This window comes from Vulpes lagopus, chromosome 8 (assembly GCF_018345385.1).
Source record: "Vulpes lagopus strain Blue_001 chromosome 8, ASM1834538v1, whole genome shotgun sequence".
In the NCBI taxonomy this organism is placed as follows: domain Eukaryota; kingdom Metazoa; phylum Chordata; class Mammalia; order Carnivora; family Canidae; genus Vulpes; species Vulpes lagopus.
Genome location: NC_054831.1, coordinates 37,987,169 through 38,005,910, shown reverse-complemented (window position 1 = coordinate 38,005,910; position 18,742 = coordinate 37,987,169). Strand labels below are relative to the sequence as shown.

General features: G+C 42.0%; 1 protein-coding gene across 2 annotated transcripts in view; it reads left to right on the top strand.

Annotated features, from left to right (window-relative positions):
• The window catches only part of RNF6 (ring finger protein 6), a 41,089-nt gene extending 22,776 nt beyond the window's left edge, over positions 1-18,313 (top strand). The window contains exon 6 of one of the 2 annotated variants that reach the window (XM_041766781.1): positions 18,269-18,313. In XM_041766781.1, the coding sequence (XP_041622715.1) occupies positions 18,269-18,298 (30 nt within the window). In that variant the 3' untranslated portion in view covers positions 18,299-18,313. Of the gene's footprint in view, positions 1-3,374; positions 4,595-18,268 lie in introns of those variants that run through there. The other variant, XM_041766783.1, reaches the window with a different exon arrangement.
• Positions 18,314-18,742: the final 429 nt, after the last annotated feature.

Genomic DNA, 18,742 nt, shown 5'->3' with positions numbered 1-18,742 from the left:
ATGTTATTTATTTATTCATAAGAGATGCAGAGAGGCAGAGACATAGGCAGAGAGAGAAGCAGGCTTCCTGCAGGGAACCCGATGTGGGACTCGATCCCAGACCCCGGGATCATGACCAAGCCAAAGGCAGACACTCAACCACTGAGCCACCCAGGTGGCCCCTTTTCATTTTCTTTTTTTTTCCCTTTTCATTTTCTTAATGGCATTGCTGAAGGAGAATGTTTTTAATTTTGATGAAGTCCAAATTATCAGTGTTTGTTTTTTATTGTTTATGCTTTTTGTGTCTTACCTAAGAATCTTTACCTAATCCAAGGTCACAGAGATTTCTTTCCTCCTTCTCCTCCTCTTGTAATTTGTCTCCCCTCCACCCCCTTCTCTTTGTCTTCTTTAGCTGTTATATTGAAATACATGACCCGTTTTGAGGTTACTTTTTGGTGTGGTGGAAGGTAAGAATCCAGATTAAATTTTTTGTTTTTGAATATGGATACTCTCTCTTGTTTCAACACCAAAGCTAAAAAGACTATCCTTTCCATTGAATTCTGTTGAAAATTAGTTGAATGTGTATGTGTGAGTCTACTGCTAGATTTTCTATTCTCTTGTGTTGTTGTTCTATGTATCTATTTTTGTGCCATTCCACACACTTTTGGCTATTTCAGATCCTTTGTGTCACTGTATAGATTTTATAATCAGCTTGTTAATTTCTATGTAAAAGAATATTGTGGGGTGGGGGCAGTGCCTGCTGGCTCAATCGGAAGAGCATCTGACTCTTGATCCTCAGGGTCATGAGTTCAAGGCCCAAGCTGGTTGTAAAGATTACTTAAATAAAAAACTATTAAGCCTCACCCCAAGAATGTTGGAATTTTGGTTGGGAGTGCATTGAATCAATAGATCAATTTGGGGAGAAATGACATCTTAAAAATACTGAATCTTTCAATCTATCAATATTATATATATCTCCATTAATTTAGGTTTTCTTTAATTTCAGTAATGATTTGTACTTTTTTAGTGTACTTGTATTTTGCATATTTTGTTAAATTTATGCCTAAGTTTTTCACATTGTTTGAAGTTATTGTGTTATTTTTGTACAATTTTAATTTCTAGCTCTTTATTACTAGCGTATAGAAATACAATTGGTTTTTGTATTTTAAGCTTATATTCTCTGATTTTTCTAAACTCACTTATTCTAGTAGCTTTTTTAAAGATTCTTAATTATAGGGATCCCTGGGTGGCTCGGCCGTTTGGCACCTGCTTTCAGCCCCAGGCATGATCCTAGAGACCTGGGATTGAGTCCCACATCGAGCTCCCTGCATGGAGCCTGCTTCTCCCTCTGCCTATGTCTCTGCCTCTCTCTCTCTCTGTGTCTCTCATGAATAAATAAATAAAATCTTTAAAAAAAAAAGATTCTTAATTATATTTTGTATACCGATCATTTCAAATGCAAATAAAAGTTTTCTTCTTCTTTTTTTTTTTCCCCCAATATGTATGCCTCTTTTTTTTCTTAACTTGTAACACTGTCTGGGACCTTCATTACTTTAAGTTATCTGAAAATATTTTATTTCTCTCCTATTTCTGAAGGATCCTTTCTTTGGACATAACATTCTGGGTAATGTTTCCCTTTCAGCACTTTGGAGATTTTCTGTCTTTGACTTTTGGCCCTATATTGTTTCTCATCAGAAACAATGTGTGTTTGTGACATCTTTCTCTTGCTGCTTTCAAGACATTTTCTTTATCTTTGGTTCTCAGCAGTTTGACTACAATGTTCCTAGGTAGGAACATTTGAATTTATTTTATTTGAGGTTCAATAAACTTTTGGATCTGTGAGATCTCGTCAAACTTTGGAAAATTTTGGTCATTATATCTTTAAATATTTTTAATGCCTCATTCTAATTCTCTTCTTCTTCTGGGTCTCCTACTATATGTCTGTTAATCTGTTTGGTATTTCCTCCCACAGGATTCTGGGTTTACCTTATCAGGATTTGACTGAAAAGAATAACCCATATAACATGTCCAAGGAAGATTAGGTTAAATAAATAATAACATCATCTTTAGAGAAATGACAAAGATGGTCCTGTATATGAGTTTGTGTGTGTGTGTGTGTGTGTGTGTGTGTGTGTGTGTGTGTAGGGGGTGTGCGTATAAGAGGGTAGATAATGAGAGTTTACATGTCACCTCCTGATGGTACAGTGGTTAGGACTACTAGCTCTGGAGACAGACATACTGGTTTCAAATTCTGGTTTTGCAGCTGAATAATTGTGTAACCTTGAGCAAGTTACTTAGCTTCTTGAAGCCTCAGTTTCTTCATCTATAAAATGAGGACAGTATTAGTACAGGCATACCTCAGAGGCATATATTGTAAGTTCAGTTCCAGACCATTGCAATAAGGCTAATATTGCAATAAGTATAATATTGCAATGAGTCAAATGAATTCTTTGGTTTCACAGTGCATATAAAAATTATATTTATACTATACTGAAGTCTAGTAAGTGTGTAATAGCATGTGTCTACAAAAACCCCAAAGTACAGACTTCAATTAAAAATACTTTGTTGCTAAAAAATGCTAACCATCCTCTTTCAGCAACTAGTAATCACTAATCACAGATTATCATAACAAATATAATAATGAAAAAAGTTGAAATATTGCAGGAATTATCAAAATGTGACACAGACACAGAATGAGCAAATACTGTTGGAAAATGACACTGACATACTTACTTGATGCAAGACTGCCACAAACCTTCAATTTATAAAAATTGCAATATCTACAAAGTATAATAAAATGAGGTATGCTTGTACCTACTTTATGGAGTTGTAAGAAGGAAAAATGGTATTTTGTTGTTTGAATTAGCATTTTCTAAAAATTAGTGAGGTTAAGTATCTTTTTTTTTTTTTTAATTTATTTATGATAGTCACAGAGAGAGAGAGAGAGAGAGGCAGACATAGGCAGAGAGAGAAGCAGGCTCCATGCACCGGGAGCCTGATATGGGATTCGATCCTGGGTCTCCAGGATCGCGCCCTGGGCCAAAGGGAGGCGCCAAACCGCTGCGCCACCCAGGGATCCCAGGTTAAGTATCTTTTAATGTATTTATAGATCATATTTTCCCCTGTGAATTACCTGCTTGTATTGTTGTGCATTTACATATATTCGTTGAGTTAATATTCATTGGGTTATAAGATTTTTCTTATTACTTTAGATTATATTATGAAGTTAAAATATTAGTATGTATTATTGCAACTGTATTTTACTCATATTGCTATTTTGTTGATTATATATGTTATAAATTCTTATTCCAGACTGAACTTTTAAAAACTTTATTTTTTTCGAAAGAAATTTACAATTATTATGAAATAAAATCTGACAATATTTCTCTTTATAGCTGTTAGACTGAGGGCCTCCACTCCCAGCAGGCAATTGGCCAGAGGCCACCCTCAGTCCCTTGCTACATGGGCCTCTAGAAGATGGCGGCTCAGTTCATCAAAGCATGCAAGCTAAGAAGGTAATAGAAAGAGTTTGCTAATAAAACAGAAGTCACAATATTATGTAATCTACTCATGGAAGTAACATCCCATTATCTTTGTCATCTTCTATTGATTAGAAGCAGGCTACCAGTCCAGTTCACCCTCCAGAGGAGGGGATTACAAAATGACATGATTATCAGGAGGCAGAGGTACTCCTCTTTTCCTTTTGCCAGCACACACAACCCATCAGCAAATCCTATTGGCTCTACCTTCCATATATTCAGAAACAAGCACTTCTCACCATGATCACTGCTACCACCCTGGTCCGAGCCATTGCTCTCTTTCAGCTAGAGTATTGCAATAGCCTCCTAACAGGTCTCCTTGTTCCTGAATTAGCCTTCACTGACTATTTTCAAAACAAACACTAGAGAAGATTCCACTAAAATTAGGTCCTGTTGGGCAGCCCCAGTGGCGCAGCGGTTTAGCGCCGCCTGCAGCCCAGGGCGTGATCCTGGAGACCTGGGATGGAGTCCCACACCAGGGCACTCTGCAATGGAGCTTGCTTCTCCCTCTGCCTGTGTCTCTCTCTCTCTCTGTGTCTCTATGAGTAAATAAATAAAAATCTTAAAAAAAAATTAGATCCTGTTACTTCCTATCTGACCTTAAAAAGCCAAAGTTTTTATAACGGCCATCAGCCTTCTACCCCAGGCTACCTGTCTGGCCTCATTTTCCATTATTCTCCCCTGTGCTCACTGCACATCAGCCACTCCTTGCTATTTCTGAAACAAGTAAAATGTAAACAAGTAAAATGGGGAACACCCATTTTAGGGCTTTGTATTAAATGCTACCTCTGCCTGAAATGTCCTTGCTCCAGAACAACATGGCAACTTTCTCACCTTCTTTAAGTCTTTACCCAAATGTCATCTTCGTAGTATAGCTTTCTCTAAATATCCTATTTGAAATTGCAAACTCCTATACCCTATTGCCATTGCTTGCTTTGTTTTTCTCCATAACACATATTCCTAATAATAAACTTACTGTTTGTCACTCTGCACTAGTATGTAGCCTCCCTGAGAACCAAGATTCTTTTTTTTTTTTTTTTTTTTTTAGGTTTATTTATTTTAGTGAGACAGAGAGAAAGAGAGTGTGCACAAGTTGGGGAGGAGCAAAGGGAGAGGGAAAGGGAGAGAAACTCAAGGAGGCTCCACGCCCAGTGTGAAGCCAATATGGGGCTTGATCCCAAGGCCTTGAGATCATGACCTGAACCCAAATCAATGTTCAACCGACCGAGCCACCCAGGTGCCCCAAGAACTGAGATTCTTGTTTGGTTTACTGCTGTATCTATAGTAACTTAAACATGATAATATTTTAATATATATTTGTTTAGTGAGTAAATGTATTTCATATTTAATCCATCTGGAATTAATTTTTATGAATGGTTGGAGATAAGAATGAACCCTAATCACTTCCCCCCCATAAACAGGACCAATTATTCCAGCACCTTTTACTTAATAATCTATCTTACACATCACCCTTCCCCCACTGACTTGAATGAAATAGTCTAAATAGAGAGTAATGTTCCATAGAACATTATCCATTTCTCTACCAGCTTTTTAATATTCTAGCTTTATGGCAAGCTTTAATGAGGCTTGGCCTCATGAACACTGGAGCTGGGTAATGATTATGTATTCTCAAAAAGAATTTGTTGATTTTCCACTCTAGTTCTCTGACCTTTCATTTGACTTAGTCCCCCCTTCGATTTCTGGATTTTTCTGGTTCATGCTAAATGAACAATGCATTAAAACATTGGTGATGATGGTGATGATGAAGAAGAACCCATGAATCCACCAGCCATGACATATTTTGGGTAAGAGAAGTGGTGAATAATGACAAATCAGATAAAATGGACAGTAGTAAGCCATTTTTTACAGCCCTTACTTTCACCAGCTAGTGTATGATCTCCATCTCCTCTCAGTCTTCCTGTTTCTTTCTGTGAGACTCCTCAGAGTATTACACGTGTGCTGGAAGACAAGTTCTCTCAGCTCCCACCCACCACTAAGTCTACATGTCAGTAAGGATCTGATATTATAAAGGTCATATCTTAGATCTGTCAACCCTGGAGCTGCCAAGAGACAACTTCCTGTTTAAGAGTAGATGTTGAGGTTTGGGATATTTTCCATTGTATTTGTAGACATTAAGGGAGCAGAGCTTGGTTCACTCAAATTGTCTCAATCATGTTCTATCTTTAAACAGCTAAACCTCTGTATGAATAAGGAAAGAAGCCAAGTCATAGTTGGCTGCCCCAGTAAGAAAGATTATACTTTGCTTCACAGGAATGGGAACCACTGATCTTTACTACCAGTCATGCCCAAGTTCTCTGGGAGGATACAGGTAGTAATAGAAGGGAGTGATCAGAGTTATCCAGAACCTTGTGGGGAACCAAAAAAGGATAAGATACCAATGTCATACCATTATTTACTCAGACAGCCAGCACTGTACTACTCTTTTGTTCTCATTTTACACTTTGCCCACTTATAGTGGAATTTCTAGTTTCAAGTAAGCATACCCATGTAGGGACCCAACAAAATTTAAAAATAAGAAACACTGAGAATGAGAATATCATCACAGGATACAAATTTGGTCCCAATAAAAACAGTGCCTGAAACACTTCCAGCAATCATTTAAGGTCTTCAAAACTATGACTAATGTCAATCTGTAGCCAAACAAAAGTCAGAATTCTTCTGAGGTCTTAAAGGCAAACATGCCTAAAATAAATACACAAACTTAAACAATCACTTTGCAACAAAGCCTTCTAATAAGAAAGCTAAATCGAAGGAGATACCTCAAATGTTAATTACAAAATGCATCACTTTCCCAACAATGGAGAAGTTGTGTCATCAGATAACTTAGTCCAATGAACTTTCAATATTATAATGTCAACAGCAGAGCCTCTGGAAAAGTTGAATTGAAAATAAACATTTTTTTTCATTTTCTATGTCAGGAAATTTGAATAAAAATTGGTTAGATTTACTTACATTATTTCATTTACATCTGTTTTTTTTTTAAAGATTTTATTTTATCTATTTGACAGAGAGAGGGAGAGTACAAGCGGGGGGTGGGGGGAGGGAAGAGGGAGAGAGAAAAGCAGGCTCCTCGCTGAGCAGAGAGCCTGATGCAGGGCTCTATCTCAGGACTCCGGGATCATGACCTGAGCCAAAGGCAAGACACTTAACTGACTAAGCCACCAACTTGCCCCTATTTCAGTTACGTCTATATTTCAGAAACAGCAGCACAGAATTTGAGTGGAAATGACATGTTCCTATCGCCAGCTCTGAGAATGCATGTGGAGAGGCTGAATTTAGACCACAAGAAAAAGGTAAAATTTAAGTTGAATGAATAAGAACAAATGCCTTAATGACCTTATTCATTGGAGCATCCTCTAGCTTTTGCTTTACAGGTTGTCACAACCTGGAGTTTCAAGTGACTCCGGTAAACTCAACCACAGCAAGTTGAACGTGCTTAGGTCTGGATTTTGTAGCCTGTAGAGATGGAAACCGCATGAAGTGGCCCTTGTGCTCCAAATACCTTCATGTTGTTTCTAAAGAGCTCATTGGTGGGCTCATGTTACCTTTTGAGCACTACAGAGTCAGACTTCCCCATTCTGATGTGTTGCCAATCATGTGAGAAATTATCCTTGGACTGGGGAGACTAACTTCCCAAGAGCCTTGCTTATCCTCTATGTCTGACCTTTGGTTCCTTCTTGCTTTACAGGATGTTTGCAGATAGCAGGGGTTGCTGCCAGAACTGTGTTATCCCTAGTCTTCTATCCCTGAATTCCTAGTCTTCTCTGTGCCTCTGAGAAGACTTCTATTTAATAACTAACATAAAACATCATATTATGCCCTATCCTCAACCATATGCCCAAACTAAAAGGCTTATCTGCCCTGATTCTCCCTCTCACCTGGCTGCCTAGGTCAATACGAATCTATAGAATGTCTCCCTGTTAGTCTTTTTTAAAATCTGATTTAATTTTTCTTTATTTATTCATTCATGAGAAACACAGAAATAGAGAGGCAGAGACATAGGCAGAGGGAGAAGCAGGCTTCCCGTGGGGAGCCCAGTGTGGGATTCGATCTCGGAACCTCAGGATCATGCTCTGAGCCGAAGGCAGACGCTCAACCACTGAGCCACCCAGGCATCCCTCTCCCTGCTAATCTTATTGAAATCCTGGGAAGTCATCTTGGAAGGCTCTACTTTTCCTAGGAATTCATCTTTGCTTACTCTAATAGAAACTGTTCTGCCTCACTTAAAATTGTTTTTCTTTTTTTTCTTTTTTTAAGATTTTATTCATGCATTCATGAAAGACCCACAGAGAGAGAGAGGGAGACAAAGACACAGGCAGAGGGAGAAACAGGCTCCATGCAGGGAGCCCAACGTGGATCTCCAGGATCACGCCACAGGCCGAAGGCAGACACTAAACCACTGAGCCACCTGGGCTGCCCTAAAATTGTTTTTCCCTTAAGACCAGAGTAAGATCTTCAGAGGACCATGGCTCTGAAAAGGTTTTGGTATTATTCCATTATTCAAAATGTAAACTTTTCTAAAATATAAAATATGTGTACAAAGATCTAACTGGTTCTACCCACCCCCTCCATAATTGCTAGATGGGAGATTATTTTAGTGGCAGGGAGGGGCAGAGGGAGAGAGAGAAAATCTTAAACAGGCTCCATGCCTAGCGCAGAGCCTGATGTGGTGAGATCATGACCTGAACTGAAATAAAGAATGAGCCCCCTATGTGCCCCAGCAGGTGATTTTTCAAAAAAAAAATATATATATAAAATTCTCTCAAAAATTATTTTGGTACCCCTGGTTTGGTGGTATTTAAGGTGATGCTAAGGCTGTCTATTGGATTATCCACCTGTTTCCTTCAGTGGAAGAAATGCATTATGAGACTGGGGACTTTTCTAGCTGATTAATCACTGTATCTCTGAAACCTAGAATAGAATCCACATACAATAGGTGTTCAATTTGTTCAACTAAAGGAAAAAAAGGAAATCTTCTGGCTGTCTGCATATAAAAAACTTCATGTGGGAGATGTGTAGATGGGGATACTGGTTTTCTCCTGTGCTTTTTAAGACAAGGACCTATGCATGGGGGCTACTGGGACTGAACATAAGAATTTTGTGACATTTAGTGTTGGTCAACATTGCCTTTTGTGGTTTTGTAAAATAACATTCCCATCAGTGGAAGTACTCATATTAGAGAAGCATCTATTAAGGAATTCCTTCTAATACAAAGGAGTTTGAAGAGATGAAAGGAGTTTGAAGAGAGGATTTGAAAAAAAAAGTTTTTTTTCGAAACAATATATTTATTAGAAATATTCCACAGCCACACATCACAGCTTCTGCGTTAATAGCTGGATACACCACGTGGGCGTGTCCCGTCCTCACGGTGCTGGGGGTGCCCTTTGTAGAAACGAGGCCACTGATGTATCAAGTGCATTCAACTAATGTAGTTAAAATCAGGGAGCTACTGAGGATGTTAGAGACTTAGCCAAGGTCTAACCTGAGTCAGAAAAGTGAAATACCCAGAGAGCCAGGGCAGATGCAATATTAAAAATACTTTTTACAAATGTGGCTAGGCTGTGGTGGAATAATGGCCCCCAACGACATCTACATCTTAATCCCTGGAACCTTTCAGTGGTACTTTATGTGGCAGAAGGTGTTTTATACATGTGATGAAGGTAAGGACCTTAAAATAGGGAGATTTTTCTGGGTTATGGGGGGGAATAATCTAATTATGTGTCCTTAAAATCAGACAATGTTTCTGGCTGACATCACAGTCAAAGGATGATGTGAAGAACAGTCAGAGAAATGCTGGCTTTGAAGAAAGAGGAAGGGGGCTACAAACCAAGGACTACAGCTGGATTTTAAAAGGTAGAAAAGGCAAGAGTCGCCTTGCCTCCACACATAGCCCCCAAAGAAGGAACGCAGCCCTGCTATCACTTTGATTTTGACTTTTGTTTTGACTTCTGTTGGACTCTAATGTACAGAACTGTAAAGTAATAAGTTTGTATTTTAATCAAGTTTGTTGGAAAACTAATACAACAACCTTTAAGGCTGTTTTCCAGATCTAAGTTTCCATAATACTAAATTGTTAGAGGAGGGACTGGATTAGTAACAGGAAAACAATTCCAAAGGTGAGAGTTTTTAAACTTGGAGGTGGTTTATCAAGTAGATAATGAAATCCCTATCTCCCAGAAGCTTAAAGATCAAAATGAGTGAATGTGATCTGTTTAGAACTCAGTCTAAAGTTCCATTACCTGAGTTCTGGGGATAATAAGCTAGATGAATTCCTATTCCCTGGAGTCTATAAAAGGACTCAGAAAAGGTAGCGTTTCTATAAGATTGGGACAAACTGCATTCATTCGCTCACTGATTCATTCATTCATTCATTCATTCATTCATTCATTCATTCATTTAGATGGCCTTTAAATGGAATTTGTCTTCTGACTGCTTTGGGTTTTAGGTGAAAATGTCCAAATTGAAGCAATTTAAAATTTCCTTTTTGGAATGAAATATAAAATATCACATGAACATATACATAAATAACACAGCCACTAATATTATGTTCAAATGAGCCTGCCATATTATTTTGAATGAGTGAGCAAGGCTGCTTATTTCCATACAAAGGTATGTTACAATAGGAACCATTTTGATTATATCTTAAATTTAAGAAAACTTCCTTTTATCTCAGGGAAATGCAAGCCTTTGAGCCCGAAAAATCAATTTTCATATAACTAGAACCCTCTTCAGGAATCTGTTCTGACTTGCCAACTAAAGTCCTCCCCAGAGAGGGAGAGAATTGCTGCAGATTTCACTTAAAACTCCGCCTGGGTGGCTCAGTGGTTGGGCATCTGCCTTTGGCTCAGGGTGTGATCCCAGTCTGGGGATTGAGTCCCACATCGGGCTCCCTGCCATGAGCCTGCTTCTCCCTCTGCCTATGTCTTTGCCTTTCTCTATGTCTCATGAATAAATAAATAAAATCTTAAAAAAAAAATTCCCCCTAGTCTACGCTTTCATGTGTCACTAGCCTCTGGCTTCAAGGAAGTCTGCAAATGTGACTTAATGTCTGGAGGTTCCTGCTTTTTTTGGGGGAGGATTACACTTGTTTGGGAAAGTGATATGTGAATTCAGCAGGACTGTTGATAATTCCAGGAGCTACTCAGCCCTATGTGATGTGAGGTATCTCTCTCAAACTGACCAGTGGCATTTTGACAACAGATTCACTGTCTCAAAGTCAGTCTCCCTTCTCCATGTGGCATAGTTCCTGTCGGAGTCTGTTTGCCGGGAGGTGAAGAGGGAGTGGATGTAGGGGGTGGATAGTGTCATAATTACCTCCTTTGCACCGTCATCATGTCTCATCTGCCACCAACCAGTTTAGTGGTATAGAATCTAGTCTTGCATCAGTGATGATGAGGCCACTTTACCTAGATGCTGCATCTGTTCTTGAAAATCTGTCAGCAAGAAGACATTATGATGGGCTGGATGATGGCCTTCAAATGACCAGTTACACTCCCTACAATTCCCAGACGTGGGACATTAACCCCATTTTGTCCAGAGGAAACTGAAGATGAGAGAACTGTAGAGTCATGTTTTTGGTCACCTCCTGACTTCTGGTTCTGTTGTTTGACTTCTAGTCCAGGGTGTTTTATGCTTCAGAGCACCACGATCCAAACTGGGTTCAAACAGGGCTGAGGCTAAACATTTCATAAAGAGATGTAGCATCTGGGTTGAGAGCACAGCCTCTGGAGTCCAGGAGATCGGGGTGTGAATCCTGTCACTGGCAATGTGACCTTGCATAAGTTACTAAACCATTAATTTACCCAGCAAATCAGAATCTGGCCTAATCCCTGGTAAGGGGTCTCCAAAGACTGGGGTAATTTTTATTTTTTAACCAGCCTATCAGATGGGAGCAGGGAAGAGCAGGTGGATGTGGTTCAGAGGAGTCAGAAATTAACTGAGACCCAGAGAATGAAGAGGGGTGACCTTTCTTGCTTGTCAGAGTTGATATTCTTACCGGCTACACAGACACCCCAAGAACTCTTATATTCCTGCTATCCCCAAGGCTATTACCCTGTCATACCACCAAACATTCACCTTTTTTTTTCTTTTTGTTTCATGAGAGACACAGAGAGGCAGGCATAGGCAAAGGGAGAAGCAGGCTCCCTGGGGGGGAAGGCTGACGCAGGACAGATCCTAGGACCCCAGGGTCACACCCTGAGCCAAAGGCAGATGCTCAGCCGCTGAGCCACCCAGGCATCCACATTCACCCTTCTTGAGACAGCATTAAGTTTCAGTCCTATTGACTTATTCATGTTGAAGCAAATGGTGGGTATTTGTCATTTCTAATGGCTGAGGAATATTCCATTGTATACATAAACCACAGCTTCTTTATCCATTCATCTTTCGATGGACACCGAGGCTCCTTCCACAGTTTGGCTATTGTGGACATTGCTGATAGAAACATCGGGGTGCAGGTGTCCCGGCGTTTCATTGCATCTGAATCTTTGGGGTAAATCCCCAACAGTGCAATTGCTGGGTCGTAGGGCAGGTCTATTTTTAACTCTTTGAGGAACCTCCACACAGTTTTCCAGAGCGGCTGCACCAGTTCACATTCCCACCAACAGTGCAGGAGGGTTCCCCTTTCTCCACATCCTCTCCAACATTTGTGGTTTCCTGCCTTGTTAATTTTCCCCATTCTCACTGGTGTGAGGTGGTATCTCATTGTGGTTTTGATTTGTATTTCCCTGATGGCAAGTGATGCAGAGCATTTTCTCATGTGCATGTTGGCCATGTCTATGTCTTCCTCTGTGAGATTTCTCTTCATGTCTTTTGCCCATTTCATGATTGGATTGTTTGTTTCTTTGGTGTTGAGTTTAATAAGTTCCTTATAGATTTTGGAAACTAGCCCTTTATCTGATATGTCATTTGCAAATATCTTCTCCCATTCTGTAGGTTGTCTTTTAGTTTTGTTGACTGTATCCTTTGCTGTGCAAAAGCTTCTTATCTTGATGAAGTCCCAATAGTTCATTTTTGCTTTGGTTTCTCTTGCCTTCATGGATGTATCTTTATATGGTCTCATTCATTTGGGGAATATAAAAAATAGTGAAAGGGAATAAAGGGAAGGAGAGAAAATGAGTGGGAAATATCAGAGAGGGGGACAGAACACGAGAGACTCCTACCTCTGGGAAAGGAACAAGGGGTGGTGGAAGGGGAGGAGGGCGGGGGGTGGGGGTGACTGGTGACGGGCACTGGGGGGGCACTTGATGGGATGAGCACTGGGTATATGCTAGATGTCGGCAAATTAAACTCCAATAAAAAAAAAATTGAAAAGTTTCCGTCCTATTGTCTCCCGCCGGGTTTCCAGCCGAAGGATGGGACCTCCGGCATCGCCGGGGCCAGAGGAGCCCGCGGGGCCGGCACGCTGCGGCCAGAGGGTGGGGGGGACCGCGCCGCCCGCAGCTGCAGACCCGGCGAGGCTCCGGAGAAGTCCTGCCCGTGCGCGGGCGAAGGAGGAGCGCTGGAGGCTTAGAACCTGAGCCTCCTTCCACAAGGGGCCAGGACTCCGCGACGGCGGGACCGCGCACCACGGGACGGCGGCCGAGGAGGCCCACGCGCGGGGCTCGGGCGGATCAGCGCCCCGCCCCCACCCCCCCGACGGCTGTGCGCGTGCGCGCCTGGGGCGCGGAGGCCCGGAAGCCGCGTGTGGTGCGCGGACCGCGGGCTGCGGTGCGGGGCGGGGGCGAGGCCGGGCGGCGGGGCGGACTCAGCCTCTGACGTGGCGCACCCGCGCCGGGGCCGGCTGCGAGCGCCCGGCGGAGGAAGTGGGCTGGCTGGACCGCGTCGGGCCGAGTGACTGGCTGCCGGCTTGGCGCTGCCGGCGCTTCCCTCACCGAGGGGTGCAGGGGTGGCGAGGGCTGGACGGAGAGCGAGGAGGGGAGGATGTCCTTCCCCATCACCTGCGACTGCGAGGAGCAACCCTGCGCTCTGGTGGCAGCTCCGGCTGTTGGTGCTTGTGCTCCCTCCGTACCCCCTCTTCGGAGGATCAGCTTCTGGAAGGCTGTGCTGGGGACAGCTTTACTTGCCCAGAGACCGGTCACTTACGACATTTGCGCTGTCCTTTTAAGCTACACGTTGCAAAACATTAAAAAAATATTTATTTATTCATAGAGAGAGAAATAGAGAGGCAGAGACACAGGCAGAGGGAGAAGCAGGCTCCGTGCAGGGAGCCCGACGTGGGACTCGATCCCGGGGCTCGATCCCGGGGCTCCAGGACCATGCTCCGGGCCAAAGGCAGGTGCTAAACCACTGAGCCACCCGGGGATCCCACAAAACGTTTCTTGATACGGCTGTATATTCCTTATATTGTATTATATTCACTAGTTCCCCTGCTAGAGGAAAGAAAGTGATCTAAGGTATATGTATGAAGAGACTCTTCGGAGAAGTATTAAATGGTTGGGGAGAAGGCAACTCACCAGACAGCCAGCATTATTGCATGAAGAACCGTGGGAGCAAACATTAGACTCCTAGGGATCATGGTTGGGTTGTCAGGCTTTTTCTGTTAAGTTATGGTAAAGATGTATTTGTGAATAGAGGGGCCCATTTTACGTCTTAGAAGACTGATGGAGTACCTAGTTATGTTTTAGGAAGTATGAGCCCATTGTAGTAGGCTGAAAATGTACCAACCCCCAGTATACCCACATCCTAATTCCTGGAACCTGTGAATGTCATCTCAATTGGAAAAAAAAGTGAGTTTGCAGCTGTGATTAAATAAGGATCTCTAGATGGAGAGTTTATCTTGGAGTAGCAGAGTGGGCCCTAAATGCAATCACGGGTGTCCTTAAATAGAGAGAGGCAAAGGGAGATTGGACACAGGAAATAGAGAAGGAGGCCATGTGAAGATGAAAGCAGAGATTGGAGTTTTATGGCCACAAGCCAACCAAGGAATGTTGGCAGCCATCAGAAGCTGGATGGGCTGAGGACTAGATTCTTCCTCAGAGCCTCCAAAGGGAGCAAAACGGTGCTTTGCAGATACCTTGATTTTTTTTTTTTTTAAATTTTATTTATGTTACAGTGTAAGAGTGTGCAGGTGGGGGCCCAGGGGGAGGGGCAGAGGGAGAGAAAGAATCTCAAGCAGACTCCCTGCTGAGCAGGGAGCCAGTGGTTCCAGGGCGGGATCCTAGAACCCGGAGATTATGACCTGAGCCAAAATCAAGACTCGGCTGCTTAACCTACTGAGCCACCCAGGCACCGCGATACATTATAATTTCTTATTTAATTTCTCATCTAGTGCAAGTTCTTTTCCTTATGGAAATTGTGGTCTAGTGGGGTATCACATGCTAGAGTTTAGAGGCAAGGAAATGACTTTTGAGTGTGTAGGGACCTGGAAATTATTCAGTGTTCAATGTACTTGGAACATAGAGGGTGAGGGACTAGACTAAGTAACCAGGGGTCGGGTAATAGAACACTCTTGTTAAGGAGCTTTAGCTCCATTTTGAGGGCAGTTGTGTTTTTAAGCAGAGAGTGACATAATCATATTTGTATTTTGGAAAGAAATAAGCATTGTAGAGTAGACATAACTAGAGGCAGGAGGATCTTGCAACAGTGCAGGTGAGAAACAAGTGGCTAACTTCTGGCAATGGTGGTGGAGGGGGAAGGTATTTAAGTGGAGGTTGCTTTTTAGTTGGATGTGGAAAGTCAGAGAGTAAGCTGAAGGGTTTTAGTTAAGTTTCTGGCAGCAGGATAGATTGTACAACTATTTCTCAACTTATAGAAAATATAAGATGGAATGGGTTTGGGGTGACTTGAATTTGGGCCTCTCATAGTTATGATTATCACCTGGGTGTTGAAGAATGGATAGACTTTCACACGGACAGGGCTTCAAACAAGAAAAGATAGAGTTCTACTGCCCACTGATGTTTAGGAGGAAGGCAGAGGAAGAGGATGCTGCCAGGAAGTGACACGGGGGTCTAAGAAGAAGAGTCTGTTGGAGCTGTTGACAAACAGGACATTGGTGATCTTTGTGAGTAGTTTCCATGGAGTGGTGGTAGCCAGATTTCATTAAGTTGAATGGTTAATGGGAGTTGATGAAGCAGGGTCAGCTGGTATAGACATTACTTCCAAGAGGTTTGTCTTTGTATCAGCTCCTTAGAACTGCTGTATCCAGAAGTTTTGTTTCAGTTTCTGAGAGCACAACAAACCAGGTGGCTTAAAACAACAGAAATGTATTCTCACAGTCTCAGATTAAGGTTATCTATGAAGCTATGCTCTATCTCAGATCTTGAGTAGAAATCCTATCTTGCCTCTTCCTTTTTTTTTTTTAAAGATTTTATTTATTCATTCATGAGACACATACACACACACACACACAGAGAGAGAGAGAGAGAGAGAGAGAGAGGCAGAGACACAGGCAGAGAGAGAAGCACGCTCCATGCAGGGAGCCTGATGTGGGACTTGATCCCGGGTCTCCAGGATCACGCCCTGGCTGAAGGCAGGCGCTAAACCACTGAGCCACCCAGGGATCCCCTATCTTGCCTCTTCCTAGTTTTTGGCAGTGGCTGTCAATTCTTGGTGTTTCCTTGCTGGTAGACACATCACTCCAATCTCTCTCTGTCCATCATCCCATGGCATTCTCTTTGTGTGTTTCTGTCTTTACATGGCATTTTCTTCTTATAAGGACACCAGTCCTGTTGGATTAGGATCTACCCAATGACATCTTCTCAACTCGGTTATATCTGCATAGACCCTACTTCCAAATAAGAGCATGTTCTTAAATATTAGAGGTTAGGACATCAACATATCTTTTTAGGGGGCACAGTCCAATCCATAGCAGTCTTTAAAGGGGAGGCAGGGAAGAGCATGCTTAAAGTAAAAATATAGACTAGATAATCCAGGAAATGAACTGAAGACAAATTTCCCTATATAACAATAGCCAGTCTTTTTTTAAATTTTAAATTATTTTTAGAGGGGGAGAGAGGGGTGGGGGGTGAGGGATGGGGCAGAGGGAGAGGGAGAGGGGGAGAGAGAATCCCAAGCAGGCTCCATGCCTAGTGCAAAGCCCAACATGGGGCTTGATCTCACGATCATGATCTGAGCCTAAATCAACATTCAGGGGCTTTACTGACTGAGACACTCAGGTGTCCCAGCAATGGCCTGTCTTGACCAGAAAGGTGGAATTTCAGTTCAGGGTTTATCAGCCAACCCTTCTTTCTGTTTCACATCAGGCCTCACAACCCAGACAACCATCATTGCCGTTCAGTGATTTCACCTCCTCTTGGTCAGATCTAAGGTTTCACTTCTTAGAACACAAAGTGTTAGGTTTGTCCAGAGAAAGTCCACTGCTGGCTTTCCCTGGAATGTGAGAATACTGTGTTCCTACCTTTCCCTGATCAAACACATAGACACTATGCCTTGAGTATCATTAGTTTTAAATAAGTGTGAGAGAACCATAAGAAATCTAGCATTTTTGTTTTCCATACACATTTTCAAATAGAAATTGTGTTGCATCTTGCTATAACTTGGAAGTGCATGCTTCTGTACAGGGACATCACTGCAAAAGTAAAGGGGTGGTCACTGCAAAAGTGAAGGGGTGATGGTTTATTTTCTGGCCCACCCTTTCTGACTCCCTGGCACCTTCTTCTGGTTCTCCTGCCCTCCCCAGTGTTCCTCACTTTCAGGCTGCTCATGGCCTGCAAACAAGGTACATCCATACAATATTTCTTAGGATGCCAGGAGCTGTTATGGTAACCAGGCACCAAAGACTAATAAGCCAAGCTTTATCTTAGGGAGGGCAATGTGATAAGCCCTAAGGATATCCCACAGTTACTCACTAGGGGTTATCTTAGAGAAGAGGGGATGATGAGTGTGCCTGAGGACTTGGGGGCTGGAGAAGGAAGCTCCTTATTCTTTGGGTTAGGGTATTCTCTTAAAAATACACCTGATTTAGAAAATGAACACCTTGGTTAATACTGAACTCCTTGGCTACTAAAGCATCAAGAGGCACCTCATTGTGAGCAAGACTCTTTGGAAATTGTTATGGATTGAATTATGTCCCCTCAAAAAATTCATATGAATCCCTAGTGCCTCAGGATGTGACTGTATTTGGAAATAGGGCCTTTAAAGAGGTAATTATGTGAAAATGGGGCCTTTAGAGTGGACCTTAATCCAGTATGATTGGTATCCTTACAAGAAGAGGTTAGAATCCACAGAGAGCCTCCAGGGATATGTGTTCATACAGGAAAAGACCACGTGAGAACACAGCAAGAAGGTGGCCATCTGCAAGGCAAGGAAAGAGATCTCAGGAAATCTAACCTGCCTGCACCTTGCTCTTCTAACCTCCAGAACTATGAAAAAATGGATTTATATCATGTCGTCATGTAGTTTGTGGCATTTTGTTATGGCAGTCCTACCAAACTGATATGAGAATGGGTGTTATTAAGTCTCCTGGTGGACAGTCTGGAAGCATGGCCTGCCCCACAGTTTCCCTAGACTGTACCTCATCATATGGTCATAGCATCCTATGGAAAGCTGATAAGGGGCTCTAAGCTGGGTATGGTATGGAGAAATATAGAAAGTTGAGCAGATTTAGTTCTTGGTCTCTGCTACCTGGGTCTATGTTACTATTCATCCAGTTAACATATTTGCCACAAGTGATGCTTCACTTTAAAAATAGAAATAGGGGAAGAAGGCTAACTCTGGTTCACATGCTGATTTCCAAGTGCAATTGAACTCATGAAATGTTCCCTTTTCAGATTCATCCAGGGAAGCAAACCTACAGTTGAGAGGATGATAGTGAATCAGAAACAAGCTGTTTCATGGCACATGAAGCATGGGCATCACTTCACCAGCTGATACTCTAATAACTGAAATGCTGTGGTAAGAAGACATGAAAAGTGTACATGCACATGTGTGGAATTTACCTGGAAATGATGGGGCACAGGAAGAGGATGAAACCTAAATCACTTTTTTTTTTTTAAATAAAAGAGCTATAAAACTTCTCCTGTCCATCTGTGGCAGACAGCTTTACCGAGTAATCTGTCTTTTGATTTTTTTTTCCTCTCATGAGTAATTTTTCTTCATCTCTTGACTGTATGTCCATACTCCTCACTTGTATATTTAATGTTTGTCCCCTACTTCCAAGCCATCTTCAGCATTTCCAATATATTTCCTTGAAAAACTATATTGGTATTTATTTTGTATACATTAAAAATGTTTTTAATGTGAAG